Here is a 14048-nt window from a genome sequence, read left to right on the forward strand (position 1 = left end):
TGTCATGAATTACATTCTCTTGAGTATTTAAAACTATGAAGAAACTTTATAGATGCCAACTGCGCAATGTAAGGGCACAGGTAGTTTCAAATCCTTTCAAAGGCTCCATGAACAGCGCGTAGGCTCAGAGTTTAGCAGCTCAGAGCTACAGGGCTGGAAAACAGGACTGAGTAGCTCCAAAAGCACCAGGCTACTCCTTATGATGCATGACGGTAATTTCGGGAAGCATGAATTCAATTACCCTAATAAAGGCTTCTCCTGATCACGCTGACTGGCAAATAGAAAAACAGAAACTAAAATATTCCACGTATTCCAAAAGTAGCATGGGTAACTAAAAAAATATCAATAGGCAGCTTTCGACTCTATCTAGACTACAAAAAACAAACCACCAAACTAAACCGGTCTGTGATTTCACTATCTGGAAGGTCGTGCAAAGCAAGAAGTTCCAAGCAATTAGCAGAAGCACCTGCTGGGGCATTAGTACTCACGTTCAAACCCCTTCCTGGGACAGCCCTGGAGGTGTCCTCATCACTGTCTGCACCTGACAGCACGGGCTGCTCAGCCTGGAACACAAGCACCAGGCCATGTCATCTCCAGGTGAAAGTTCAGACAGAAAACATAGCCCTTAGCGTTCATTAAGGCAAAAATGCCAGTGTGGCCACAAGGCAGCAAACCCTTCACTTAATAGGTGTAATCTTTGCCGCTTCTGCCAGTTTATAAACAGACCTGAACCAAAGTGCTCCCTGATTTGGGAATCACAATTTTGAAATCCACACTCACAGGAATGAGTTTTCTTTCTTTCTCTTTTTCTTTCCTTTCTTTTTCCTTTCCTTCCTTCCTTTCTTTTTCTTTTTCTCTCTTTCTTTTTTTTCCTTCCTTCCTTCCTTCCTTCCTTTCTCTCCCTCCCCCCCCCCTTCTCTCTTTCTCTCTTGACAGTGTCTTGCTGTGTGCAGGCTGGAGTGCATTGGCATGATCTCAGCTCACTGCAACCTTCACCTCCCGGGTTTGAGTGATTCTCCTGCCTCGGCTTCCCAAGTAGCTGGGATTACAAGCGTGCATTACCACACCCAGATAATTTTTGTATTTTTAGTACAGACAGGGTTTCACCATATCGGCCAGGCTGGTCTCGAACTCCTGACCTCAGGTGATGTGCCTGCCTTGGCCTTCCAAAATGCTGGGATTACAGGCGTGAGCCACCTCGCCCAGAGAAAATACGCAATTTTCAAACAGTAGTGGGCCTGAAGTGATGGAGTTAGGTCAGCAAGCAAATTAATTAGGTTTTGAAGACTTCAAAGTTTTTGTTTTGTTTTGTTTTGTTTTTGAGCAGAGTCTTGCTCTGTTGCCCAGGCTGGAGTGCAGTGGTGCTATCTTGGCTCACTGCAACCTCCGTCTCCCCCTGGGTTCAAGCAATTCTCCTGCCTCAGCCTCCGAGTAGCTGGGACTACAGGCGCACGCTGCCATGCCAGGATAATTCTTTTGCATTTTAGTAGAGACAGGGTTTTACCTTGTTTCCCAGGCTGGTCTCAAACGCCTGAGCTCAGGCAATCTGCCCAAGTTGGCCCCCCAAAATGCTAGGATTACAGGTGTGAGCCACTGCTCCCAGCCCAAGGACTTCAAAGTTTTAATCACTGCACAGCTAATTTATTGGGTGTGCAGAGAAAAATTTCAGTATCTCACTCCCTATGATCCAGAAAAGAAAAATGATAATATTTCTTTCTATTGCACCAAAATCATCTGGTGCAACTGGAAAATTCAATTTCCAGACCCCAACCTGGCCTCCCAAATGAGAATCTTTGGGTACATGACCCAAGAATCCAATGTTTAAACTAGGTCTCAAGGTGTTTCTTAGGGACTTTGAGAACTGCTGTGTTAGGAGAATAAATAATGTCAAGATGATATAAAACTATAATGCTTTAAAAACTTTAAAACACAAAAGCTTGAAAACAAAAAAGAGATTTGCTATCATTTATTTTAGCTGGTATCACATTTCTTTAAGTATATTTCCTATTGATATTTTATACACACATTGACACACATACAACACATACACATATACACATATGCCTATAATTTTTTTTCCTTTAAGGTGATAAAGAGTCACCTTAAGTTTTAAATGCCTCAGTAATTCTCCATTCTTAGCATCTGTCCACTGAGACTCTGCAGACTGTCTGACATCACAGGATTTTACAAATTATTTTTTAAAATTATTTGTTTCCAATCCTTTTTCTTGATAAAGAAATTGATACCACACTATACAATGTAAACCAGTGATTAACAGCAAGGACTCTGGAAAGACAGGCTTGGGTTTGATTTCTGGTGTTTATGAATTCCGGCATTTACCTGCACTATGCTGGGCTTGGACTTGCTCAGCCCAAGTTTCTTCCCTGTAAAATGGGGCTACGTGAGGACAAACTCCATTAGGCTGCATTTAGCACAGTATCTCAAACAATAAAAATCAAGAGAAACAAGAAGCTAAAATTTAACACAAAACAACAATAACAAATTATCCAATAAAGATAAGACTGAAGAAGGGATGTCTAGAGCAAAATACAGTAAAATAAATGAGAAGGAAAGTGACAAATGAAAGATAAGGTATAGAGAAATGAAAAATATTTCTAGCAAGTTCAGGACAGTGAGAAAGAAAACAGGCTTTGTATCTGAGGAATATAAGTCCCTTTAATGATCAGAACCAGAGAAGCAGTGAAATGCACAGCAGTCATATCTCACTCCACCCTTGAATCAAATGGTGACTTCTTGAGGCCACCTGCTTTGTGGGCTCCAGTCTAACTGGCACCAAGGAGCCATAAAATGCCACACACTGGACACCATTAACTCCCGCCCTGTAGCTCAGCAAGGGATAGCCAATCACTAACCAATGTCATCTCTGTAAACCAGTGACAATTCCTGTGGAATGACTTTGTATCAGCCCACTCCTTGTCCCCCTCTCCCTTTAAAAACCTTCTTATAACTATGGCTGAAACTCTCCAAGGCAACCTGGAAGTGTGTCCTAGGCAGTTAGGCTCACCTTTTGCCCAAAAAACTCTCTACATTAATCTTGCCTCAGTTTCATTTTTTAGGCCACCATATCTGGTCTAAGTCGGCAGGCTTCAGAGTGATGCTCACACCAGCACCCAGCGTTTTCTCTCAGACTCAGCGTTATCTCTCAGACTCCGTGTTTTCTCTCAGACCCAGCTCTTGGTACCAGCAACACATTGGGTCCCCAGCTCCAGAGGATCGCGCAGTGCAAAGGGCAAGACTTCCTGAATCCGGACCGCCCTATGATTTTCACCTGGGCTGCTCTTTCCACTGCGCACTTTCTGGAATGGAGGCTCTATCTTTGCCTTGCAGGCAAGTGATTCAGGCATCAGTGATTAAAAAGGAAAACTACCTTTTCCACCTTGGGGCAGGTAGGTCAAGGTACTGGCAGTTTGGCACTGGTGACATCACTTTATATAGCATGCTTTTAAAACTGCAGCTGTTTTCTACTGTTTATAATTTGGACTTTAAAATATTTGTGACCAATTCCTATTAGTTTTATACCAAAAGGTGCATGAAAGTGAGTTATCTCACCCCCAAATTAAGAGATTTGAGAGTTTTTTTTAAAGAGTGTTCCTTAAACTCCCCAGAAAAACTCTTTAAATGCCTAAACTGCCTGTAGACCTTTCTCAGTCCCTTGGAGATGTAAATCTTACCATGTCTTGGAAATGTTAACATGCGTTGTATTAGCTAAGCAGCATTCCAGCTGAGAATAGGTTTGACACATAGTTAACGTTCTTGGGACATACCACAACATTTATTTCCTCAGTGGATATCTTTTGCTCAGGAAAGAAACATTTATCAGAAATGAATTTGAATTCTTTGTCTCGGATACTCATTTCTAATCCTATCTACTGAAGGAAACCAAAATATTCCTCTCCTAAGTACTGGGGATTGGGAGCTGAAGAAGGTTAACATCCAGGGAGACACTGCCCCTTCCCCTGGCTTGCCTGATAATAGAACAGCAATTTAGAAAGACAAAGGTTTTCCTGCCTGCCACTCCCACCTAAAGATAGGCTCCATTATAAGACTTGCTCATGGACTCAGGACAGCAGTGCCAGGGAATCTAGGTGCAGTCTTTATTCATCCCATAGGTTTACCTTCCCACATTTTCCTGCCTTTGGGCACTACCCCCACAGGCAGCTTTTTTTTTTTTTTTTCCTGTCTTTCCCACTGTCTCTTTAAATCCTCAGTCTGGACCTTGTATATAGACGGTCAGCTGAGAAGCTGAGATCTTAGGGAACATGGCTAGACAGGACAGATGGGGCTTGTACCCCATTTGCAGCTAGCAAAACCTTCCTTCCTTTGAAGTTTTTCTGGTGGCTCTGGGTCTTGTGAGGACTGTGTTGCACCTCTTTGGAGATACCTGTCGAGTCTCTGGTTAAATCACAACCTTGGTTAAGGCATGTTGGTTTTGGTGAGTCACTTGGAAATGTATCTTTGGTTTAAAAGAGGAAAAAATTAAAAAGTGCAAAAGCAGGGATATTGGCTGATTCATCCTGGCTAAAATCTGATAAGAGACTGAAAAGATTTAGTCAAAAGGTAACTTAATGAATAACTGATATTTGGGATATATATATACACACACACACACATACACATACATGCATATTTTTTGAGTCGTCTGTTCTCTCTATAAGAGTTTCTCAGTTGATTGAATCTCTTTCTTCTTAAACCCCTGCTGACCATATATACTCCCTTGGTCTGCTTCCCTTTTGAGGACAAGATTTTTGTCAAAGATAATGTAAAATTCATTGGTCTTTACAAAAGCTAAATTCTCTCTCTGCTTTGAAATGTAAATTTGCTACCTTGTTCTCTAAAATTTTGTGAGGGCTTTAGGCATGTGAGACAGAAAAACTTTAACTTGTTCCATTTACAAAAGCACAGTTTGAATCCAAATGTCCTTTTGAACTAGTGAATTTTACCTGACTCATGGCTAAAATTTTAAAATCAAAGCTATGAAATCTCTATTTCTGACTATGTTTGTATGTTTACGTGTACACGTCTGAGTTTGTATACTGTCTACATGGTACCAAACTTATAAGTAAATCAGTTCTCATAAATTTAGTAAATAAGTCCAAATGCTTTTCAAGTTCATGTGACTTTAGTAATCTTTGGTAAATGAGGCTAGTTTTAAAATTGTTGGTAAAATAAAACAGAATTATTTTCAGAATTTAATTTAGACATTTTTGCCTGGGTCTACTAGTCAAATAGGTTTAGGCTATTTCTGCTAGGTGTTTAAGGTCATAAAACTATTGCTTCTGTGATATTGTTGATACTTGTTTGATTCTGGGGTACAGACAAGTGGCCACGGGAAGGCCTGGGGACACGTGGATGTCTGCAGCACCTAGGCCAAGAGCTGCGGGGCGGAGCTACACTACATGTCTTCCCTGGCTCACTTGTGCCTCCTGAAAATGCTGGGAGGGGCTGGTTCTCCAGGCATTGCCTTCATAACTCTGTCCTTTTTTCTGGGCTCTGTATCAAGGTACACAATTAAAATTGCTTATTTCTCAAGACTTTTCACAAATATTTGGGATACTAAGAGTTAACACTGAAATTAATATATGTAATTAAATCTAGTAGATAAAAGACAAGCAACTTGTATCCAAAGAACACAAGAAAAGTAAAATGCATTTTTGGTTTTAAAAAAGTTATAGGCCAGGTGTGGTGGCTCATGCCTGTAGTCACAGCATTCTGGGAGGCTGAGGCGGGCGGATCACCTGAGGTCAGGAGTTTGAGACCGGCCTGGCTGACATGTGAAATCCCATCTCTACTAAAAATACAAAAATTAGCCAGGCATGGCGGCAGGCGCCTGTGATCTCAGCTACTTGAGAGGCGGAGGCAAGATAATCGCTTGAACTCAGGAGGCAAAGGTTGCAGTGAGCCGAGATCGTGCCTCTGCACTCCAGTCTGGGCGACAGAGAGGACTGTGTCTCAAAAAAAATAAAAATAAATACAATAAATAAATAAAAATTAAAAAGGTTATAAAAAAGACATAAAAATATGGTTTTTGTTGGCCGGGCATGGTGACTCATGCCTGTAATCCCAGCACTTTGAGAGGCCGAAGTGGATGGATCACATGAGAGTCAGGAGTTTGAGACCAGCCTGGCCAAGATGGTGAAACCCCCGTCTTTACTGAAAATACAAAACTTAGCTGGGCATGGTGGCTCATGCCTATAATCTCAGCTACTGTGGAGGCTGGGGCAGAAGAATCACTTGAACCCAGGAGGTGGAAGTTGCGGGTTGCGGTGAGCCGAGATCATGCATTCCAGGCTGGGCAACAAGGGCAAAAAACACTCTCTCTCTCTCTCTCTCTGTGTATATATATATATACACATACATACACACACCCACGTGTGTGTGTGTATGTGGTTTTTGTTAAAGGAACAACAATTTTGCATGGCTTAAAGGTTATTTAAAAGTTGTTTTAAATCAATGAAATACAAAAATGATAGATAAAACTAAATGGGTATAGGAAGTTAGAAAAAAATGAAAAACATTGTAAAAGGTTATAAAACATTTATAGAAACTTATCTGTGCGGTTAAAGCTGAATGAGGTTGGATGGATTTGTTTATAAGGTTTTATTAAAATTAGGTTTATTATTAAAAATACATTAATACAAAGGTAAAACTTGGTTTTCTCTTGTGAACAAGCTTTTCATAAAGTATTGATAAAAAATAATGAAGGTTTTTATTTACCTCTTGAGTAAGCTGCAATTAAAAAAGAGGAGAAAGGAAGACACATTTGCCATGTCTTTATTAGGTCTGAAAACTGAGCCTCCTCTTTTTTTTTTTTTTTTTTTGAGACAGGCTCACTCTGTTGCCCAGGCTGGAGTGCAATGGTGCTATCTTGGCTCACTGCAACCTCTGCCTCCTGGGTTCAAGCAATTCTCCTGCCTCCGTTTCCCGAGTAGCTGGGATTACAGGTGCCTGCCACCATGCCCAGCTAATTTTTGTATTTTTAGTAGAGACGGGGTTTCTCCGTGCTGGTCAGGCTGGTCTCCAACTCCCAACTTCAGGCGATCCACTCGCCTCGGCCTCCCAAAGTGCTGGGATTACAGGCATGATCTACTGTGCCCGGCTAAGTCTCTTCTTAATCAAAGAGTAAATATTTTTGCTTTTTGAAATCTTTGAAAAAAATCACTTTGACTAAATGAATATTATTTTACTGTGATCCCATTTTGAAATCAAGTGTTTCAAGCCTTTGACATTTGACAAACTTCCTAAAATGAAACTTCAAATTCTAATTGAGTCTTTTTCACATTGAACTAACTTTTGGAGATTAGGGCTCCTGGAAATCCAGACAGGGACCCTGGAACTCCAAGAGAGGCATATTACACATATTTGGTATGTGAAAATCATACTAGACGCATTGTTACATAAGAGATGGTGTGGTGTTTAACTTTCTGTTTTGTTTGTTTTGTTTGGTTGGTTTTTTTGGAGACAGAGTCTTACTCCAGGCTGGAGTGCAGTGGCACAATCTTGGCTCACTGCAACATTTGCCTCCCAGGTTCAAGCAATTTTTGTATTTTAGTAGAGATGGGGTTTCACCATGTTGGCCAGACTGGTCTCAAACTCCTGACCTCAGGTGATCCACCCGCCTCAGGCTCCCAAAGTGCTGGAAATACAGGTGTGAGCCACCGCGCCCAGCCAAGAGATGGCGTTTAACTTTCTTCAGGTTATTTTTATATGAATATGCTACTAATATGCATTCTATAATTGTAAAACATACCGAAAAATTTGATGTGTCTTGACATAAACAGTAAATTGCTTTATTCTGATGCTCTCTTTTCCTAAAAGTTCTTTGTAAATGCCAAAGCATTGCATCTTCAAGTAACCTTATGGAGAAGATCACAACAAGCACAGTGAATACAAGTTTCTGATCATTTTGGAGACCATGCCATTGAACAAGACAAAAAAAAAATCCGGTAATCTAATTTAAAACCTGATGAGTTCATAAAGATTGCTAACCCAACTTCAAGCAGAATAAAAGTTAAGTACATGGCACTGAAGTGACAGAGCACTGAAATAATTTTTGTGACTTCTTTTTGTTTGAAACACAGTAGGTTCTTTTCATGTTTTGTTTTTTAGCATCAAGAAAACTTTTCTTTCTGAGCTATTTATAGCTTATAGCAATTGGGTAAAGTATACTATTGTGGGCACACTGAGACATTTATCTTTCATTCTACCTGATTTCTCCAAAATTCAGAAACTATTTGTATTTTCATTTTATGGCAATATACTTACTTGCATAAGTTCAATAGGATCTGTTTTCTTTTGTAACAGGACACACTGAAAGCACTGGTTATTTTACCAAGGCTTCGACTGGAATGATAGATTTTCAGATATGACCAGACTGGTTTGAAGGGCTGAAGTTGACTTTATAGCCAGTGGACTTGGCAAATGGCTGGCCTGGTTCCTTGTCAACATAGTTCCCTTACAAGGTTGCTGACTTTGCGGTAAGTAAAAGCATGTCACTTTCTGCAAGGCCCAGTAATCTCAAGATATTCTGAGATCTCCAGAAGAAAGAAATTCACCCAATTGATACAGGTATTACCAGCACAGTTAGGTGGTGAATCCTTAACTTGGCTTCCTAGCCACAAGAGGCGTTTAAAAGTCTAATCTGAGATTCCTTATCCAAAAGTTCCAGCAAAGCCAAATAAAATGAGTCATTATGGCCACTCTTCTTGCTGCATCTTATGCAAATAATCATGCCAAGTATAATAAGTGTAAAACTTATTTTACAAATAAACTGATTCCACTATGATTTATCTTTGGTAAAACTGGAGGAACCGGAGAGAGAAAAATTATTTTTCAATACCCTACCTGTTATTCAGTTCTAGCACAGACTATTGTTTTTGTGATATTATTATTTGCCTACAATTTGGACTGAATCCTGAATTATCTCCTGGCTACAAGTCTCTAAAGAAGAAGCAGGATTTAATGTTCTGCCTGACATTTTTAGTTGTTCCCTAATGGAATTCAGGTTTGTTTGATCTGGCATATAAATTATTTTTCTGACTATAATCCAGTCCTGTGTGCATTATGCTTTCACTGTTCAGATTATTAATGCTATATATCTCTTGTGGTTTTATTTCTTCTGAGAAAACTAAAACGGCACTCCAAAGACTAGAGATGATTCAACAAGCAACAGCAGCTAATAAATTACTGACGCGACTGAGGTTTCATTCTTGCCACTCTGTAATGCCATCCTAATTTGGCTTTTGGGTTCTCTTAAAATTCTTCACTACAACATCTTTTCTTTCCTCCCTAACATGTTATAGGGCTATCTGAGGACGACCCTTCCCAGTGACAAGGGACCCCTTGACACTCAGCCTTTAATCATCAATGCTTTCAAGAAGAAATATTTTGTATCAAAAGGGGGAAATGAAGAAATAAATACACTTTTTATCTACAGAATGTGAGCCCCTTTTAATTATCAGGCCCAGGGAGGCATTGAAATGCGGCGGTGGTCATGTCCCACACCTCACTTGAGCTAAATAATTACCTCTTAAAGCCAATTGCTACTTGAGCTCTAACACTGAGTGAATTTTATGCCAAGTAGCTATAAAATGCCATACACTGGACACCATAACTCATTTGCCACAGTTCAGGAGTGTATAGTCAATCACCAATCAGCGTTATTTCTGTAAACTAGTGAGAATCCTTGTCAAACAACTTTGTGTCAGCCACACCTTCTTCCTTTTTGCCCTAAAAAACCTTCTTGTAACTACGGCTGAATGGAGCATTCCCCAAGGAAAACGAAGTGTGTACCAGGCTACAGTCCTCAACCTTGGCCCAAATAAACTATCTATATTAATTTTGAGTCCGTTTCTTTCTTTAGGTTGACAATGGTGAAAAACAGAAAGCCCCTTGCAATCCACAGATGGGACTGGATCACTGACTGGGCCTTCACTGCTGTGTTGACAGTTGTGGTATCTCCCCACCCCCTGAACTATCAGAAGCTGAGTCACAGTCTCCACATCTCCAGCTTTTTAGGTGACCTTATTTCACTAAAAACGAAAGTCTTTCTAGATCTTTCACTTGGTTTTTCTGGCCATTTCATCTTTTACAAAGAAGAAGACACAAAGGGAACAACTACTAGAGGTCTAAGGGTGAGGAATGGTGGATTTTACTGTGAATTGGTGTCATCAGGATCAAGGAGGACAAGGGTGAACATGGTCCCAACCAACTTATCTCAAAAATGTCAGGAACAAAAGCAAGAAAACAACATTCATAGAGTGAGCAAAAATTCAAATAAAAAATTCTGATTCTCTTTTTTTTTTTTTTGAGACAGAGTCTTGCTCTGTTGCCTAGGCTGGAGTGTGATGGCATGATCTCAGCTCACTGCAACCTCTGCCTCCCGTGTTCAAGCGATTCTCCTGCCTCAATCTCTTGAGTAGCTCGGGTTACAGGCACCTGCCACCACGCCTGGCTAATTTTTGTATTTTTAATAGAGACAGGGTTTCACTGCATTGGCCAGGCTGGTCTTGAACTCCTGACCTCAGGTGACCTGCCCACCTCAGCCTCCCAAAGTGCTGGGATTACATTTGCGAGCCACTGCACCCAGTCACAAAATTCTAATTCTGTAATTTCAAATAATTCTGATAGGAAAGGAAGTCGGGAGAGTAGGGGGGAAGAGAAGAGGAGAGGAAGGGATCGTTGGAGAGAGGGAGGGGACAGAAAATGTCAGGGATCCAAAGGTCTTACATAGACATGCATGGAATACAGATTTTCAAACGATATGCAGAAACATGGGGAAAGCACAATCTCTTAAGTATAAGAGAATCACAAAACCATTACCGAAGCTTCAGCAGTGGTAAAAAACAAAAATAATCTGAGGTTTGTGAAAAACTCTTAAAGACAAGAAGTCTCTGCCAGTTCAGCTGAGCTCCACTGGACCTTCTATTCTCATCTGGCTCTCATTCTCCTCTTCCCTTCCCAAACACCACAGGGCTACAGGGACATGCTGGCTCTGCACGCAGACACATCTGTGTCTAAGCCTGGGACACTAAGAAGGTTACTTTATTTCTCTGAGCTCTGGTATCCATATCAACAAACCTGGTGAAACACAATTTTAACAGCAGAGGCTGCACCACAGGCCACTGAAGGGCAGGAAATCAGGTGTCCAGCCTTGGGCTACATGCACCTATCTGCACCATGGCACTGAGAAGGTCTGCATACAAACTTGAGTCCCCAGTCTTCACATCTCTTCTAGAAATCTACAGATGGAGCACGCTTCCAAACTCAGCTAGTGGAATTAACACCTAACATTCACTGGAACAGTTTTGCCTTTTTTAGTCTCATTTATTAGTAAGGATAAAATACTAGATATTCGTAAAATATACTTGTGAAACAAATATAAATAGGGATAATGAGCATTTTCTTTTCTTGGTAATCAGAAGGCATTTATGGGTTTGATAATCTTATAATTAATTATAAAAATCTTCATTTTTATTCTGGGTACTATGACTTAACTACTCTAGAATATTGTGTCCAAAATATGACTTTAAGATGTGTTTCATAAACACCAACAAGATCAATAAAATTAACTTATCACATGGTATATTCCCAGATCATATCAGGAGTACCGAAGAACAACTAAAAATTACTAGCAAGCAGACAAGTTCAATGACTGATACTCTTCTCTGCCACAAGGCATAAGCTACAGTTCACTGATAGCAATATTGACTGTTTACACTTAATTATAACATCCATTCAGTCATTCATGAATCTCAACAAGATTTCCTGAGTTTCAGCCACAGGCAGAGGTCTGCGGATGCACCAGAACACCCGCAGGCAGAAGGGCTCATGGCCCTGGTCATTAGGAGCCTACAGGCTTCCTGTTCCCCAGTGAATAAAACACCATCATCCCAAATGATTCCTTTTGGGATCAAGTGTGGAAGCACAGCCCGTCATTCCAGTGCATGCTAATAAGCTGTTTTACCTGAAGGAATTAGTATTCCTAAATAGAATTATTTAGAGAAGTTCCAGGACAGGTTGAATGCATATATCTTAAGAGACTATTTTTTTTACATTATACAAAATCATATGTGTATTTAATCCATTACCTTACTATTGCTTCTTTTATTAACTTTGAAAAATCCCAGAAATTTTTTCTTCTCTTTATCTGTCTCATCATTGCCAAGTGATGATTTCCTAAAGGTTTCTGGAAAAAAAAAGCACTAAGTTATTTTTCAGAATCTGAAACAAGAGATTAAATACTTCACTTTAAAAATCTTTTTTGTTTTTGGAGATTAATTTAATAATCCAAAAACTACTTAGACTTTTTAATGCCACATTCATTTGCCACATATACTTATTCATTCAAAAGGCACATATTCTCAGCTTACCATGACATAGGCAAAACATTCCTGCCTTCATGGATATTACATGGAAATCAATTTATCTTTTTTTATTCAGATTAATTTAAATAACAGATTTTGTTTTTATTTATTTATTTATTTATTTTTAAGGTTTGTATTTTTTTTTTATTATACTTTAAGTTCTAGGGTACATGTGCATAACGGGCAGGTTTGTTACATATGTATACTTGTGCCATGTTGGTGTGCTGCACCCATCAACTCGTCACCACCCATCAATTCATCATTTATATCATGTATAACTCCCAATGCAACCCCTCCCCCCTCCCCCCTCCCCATGATAGGCCCCAGTGTGTGATGTTCCCCTTCCCAAGTCCAAGTGATCTCATTGTTCAGTTCCTACCTATGAGTGAGAACATGCGGTGTTTGGTTTTCTGTTCTTGTGATAGTTTGCTAAGAATGATGGTTTCCAGCTGCATCCACGTCCCTACAAAGGACGCAAACTCATCCTTTTTTATGCCTGCATAGTATTCCATGGTGTATATGTGCCACATTTTCTTAATCCAGTCTGTCACAGATGGACATTTGGGTTGATTCCAAGTCTTTGCTATTGTGAATAGTGCCGCAATAAACATATGTGTGCATGTGTCTTTGTAGTAGAATAATTTATAATCCTTTGGGTATATACCCAGTAGTGGGATGGCTGGGTCATATGGTACATCTAGTTCTAGATCCTTGAGGAATTGCCATACTCTTTTCCATAATGGTTGAACTAGTTTACAATCCCACCAACAGTGTAAAAGTGTTCCTATTTCTCCACATCCTCTCCAACATCTGTTGTTTCCTGACTTTGTAATGATTGCCATTCTAACTGGTGTGAGATGGTATCTCATTGTGGTTTTGATTTGCATTTCTCCGATGGCCAGTGATGATGAGCATTTTTTCATGTATCTGTTGGCTGTATGAATGTCTTCTTTTGAGAAATGTCTGTTCATATCCTTTCCCCACTTTTTGATGGGCTTGTTTTTTTTTCTTGTATATTTGTTTGAGTTCTTTGTAGATTCTGGATATTAGCCCTTTGTCAGATGAGTAGATTGCAAAAATTTTCTCCCATTCTGTAGGTTGCCTGTTCACTCTGGTGGTAGTTTCTTTTGCTGTGCAGAAGCTCTTTAGTTTAATTAGATCCCATTTGTCAATTTTGGCTTTTGCTGCTGTTGCTTTTGGTGTTTTAGACATGAAGTCCTTGCCCATGCCTATGTCCTGAATGGTACTACCTAGATTTTCTTCTAGGGTTTTTATGGTATTAGGTCTAACATTTAAGTCTCTAATCCACCTTGAATTAATCTTCCTATAAGGAGTAAGGAAAGGATCCAGTTTCAGCTTTCTACTTACGGCTAGCCAATTTTCCCAGCACCATTTATTAAATAGGGAATCCTTTCCCCATTTCTTGTTTCTCTCAGGTTTGTCAAAGATCAGATGGCTGTAGACGTGTGGTATTATTTCAGAGGACTCTGTTCTGTTCCATTGGTCTATATCTCTGTTTTGGTATCAGTACCATGCTGTTTTGGTTATTGTAGCCTTGTAGTATAGTTTGAAGTCAGGTAGCGTGACACCTCCAGCTTTGTCCTTTTGACTTAGGATTGTCTTGGCAATGCGGGCTCTTTTTTGGTTCCATATGAACTTTAAAGC

General features: G+C 39.9%; 1 protein-coding gene across 9 annotated transcripts in view; it reads right to left on the bottom strand.

Moving 5' to 3' along the window:
• Positions 1-14048, bottom strand: part of COBL (cordon-bleu WH2 repeat protein) — a 323275-nt gene that overhangs the window by 166225 nt on the left and 143002 nt on the right. For 5 of the 9 annotated variants that reach the window (XM_033194341.1, XM_033194346.1, XM_033194340.1 and 2 more), the window contains 2 exons: positions 12108-12205; positions 489-563 (listed from right to left, as the gene is read on the bottom strand). In XM_033194341.1, the coding sequence (XP_033050232.1) occupies positions 489-563; positions 12108-12205 (173 nt within the window). The remainder of the gene's footprint in view (positions 1-488; positions 564-12107; positions 12206-14048) is intronic. The other 4 variants (XM_033194347.1, XM_033194345.1, XM_033194344.1 and 1 more) reach the window with 1 other exon arrangement.

Source organism: Trachypithecus francoisi, unplaced genomic scaffold, assembly GCF_009764315.1.
Source record: "Trachypithecus francoisi isolate TF-2019V2 unplaced genomic scaffold, Tfra_2.0 Lachesis_group4, whole genome shotgun sequence".
NCBI lineage: Eukaryota > Metazoa > Chordata > Mammalia > Primates > Cercopithecidae > Trachypithecus > Trachypithecus francoisi.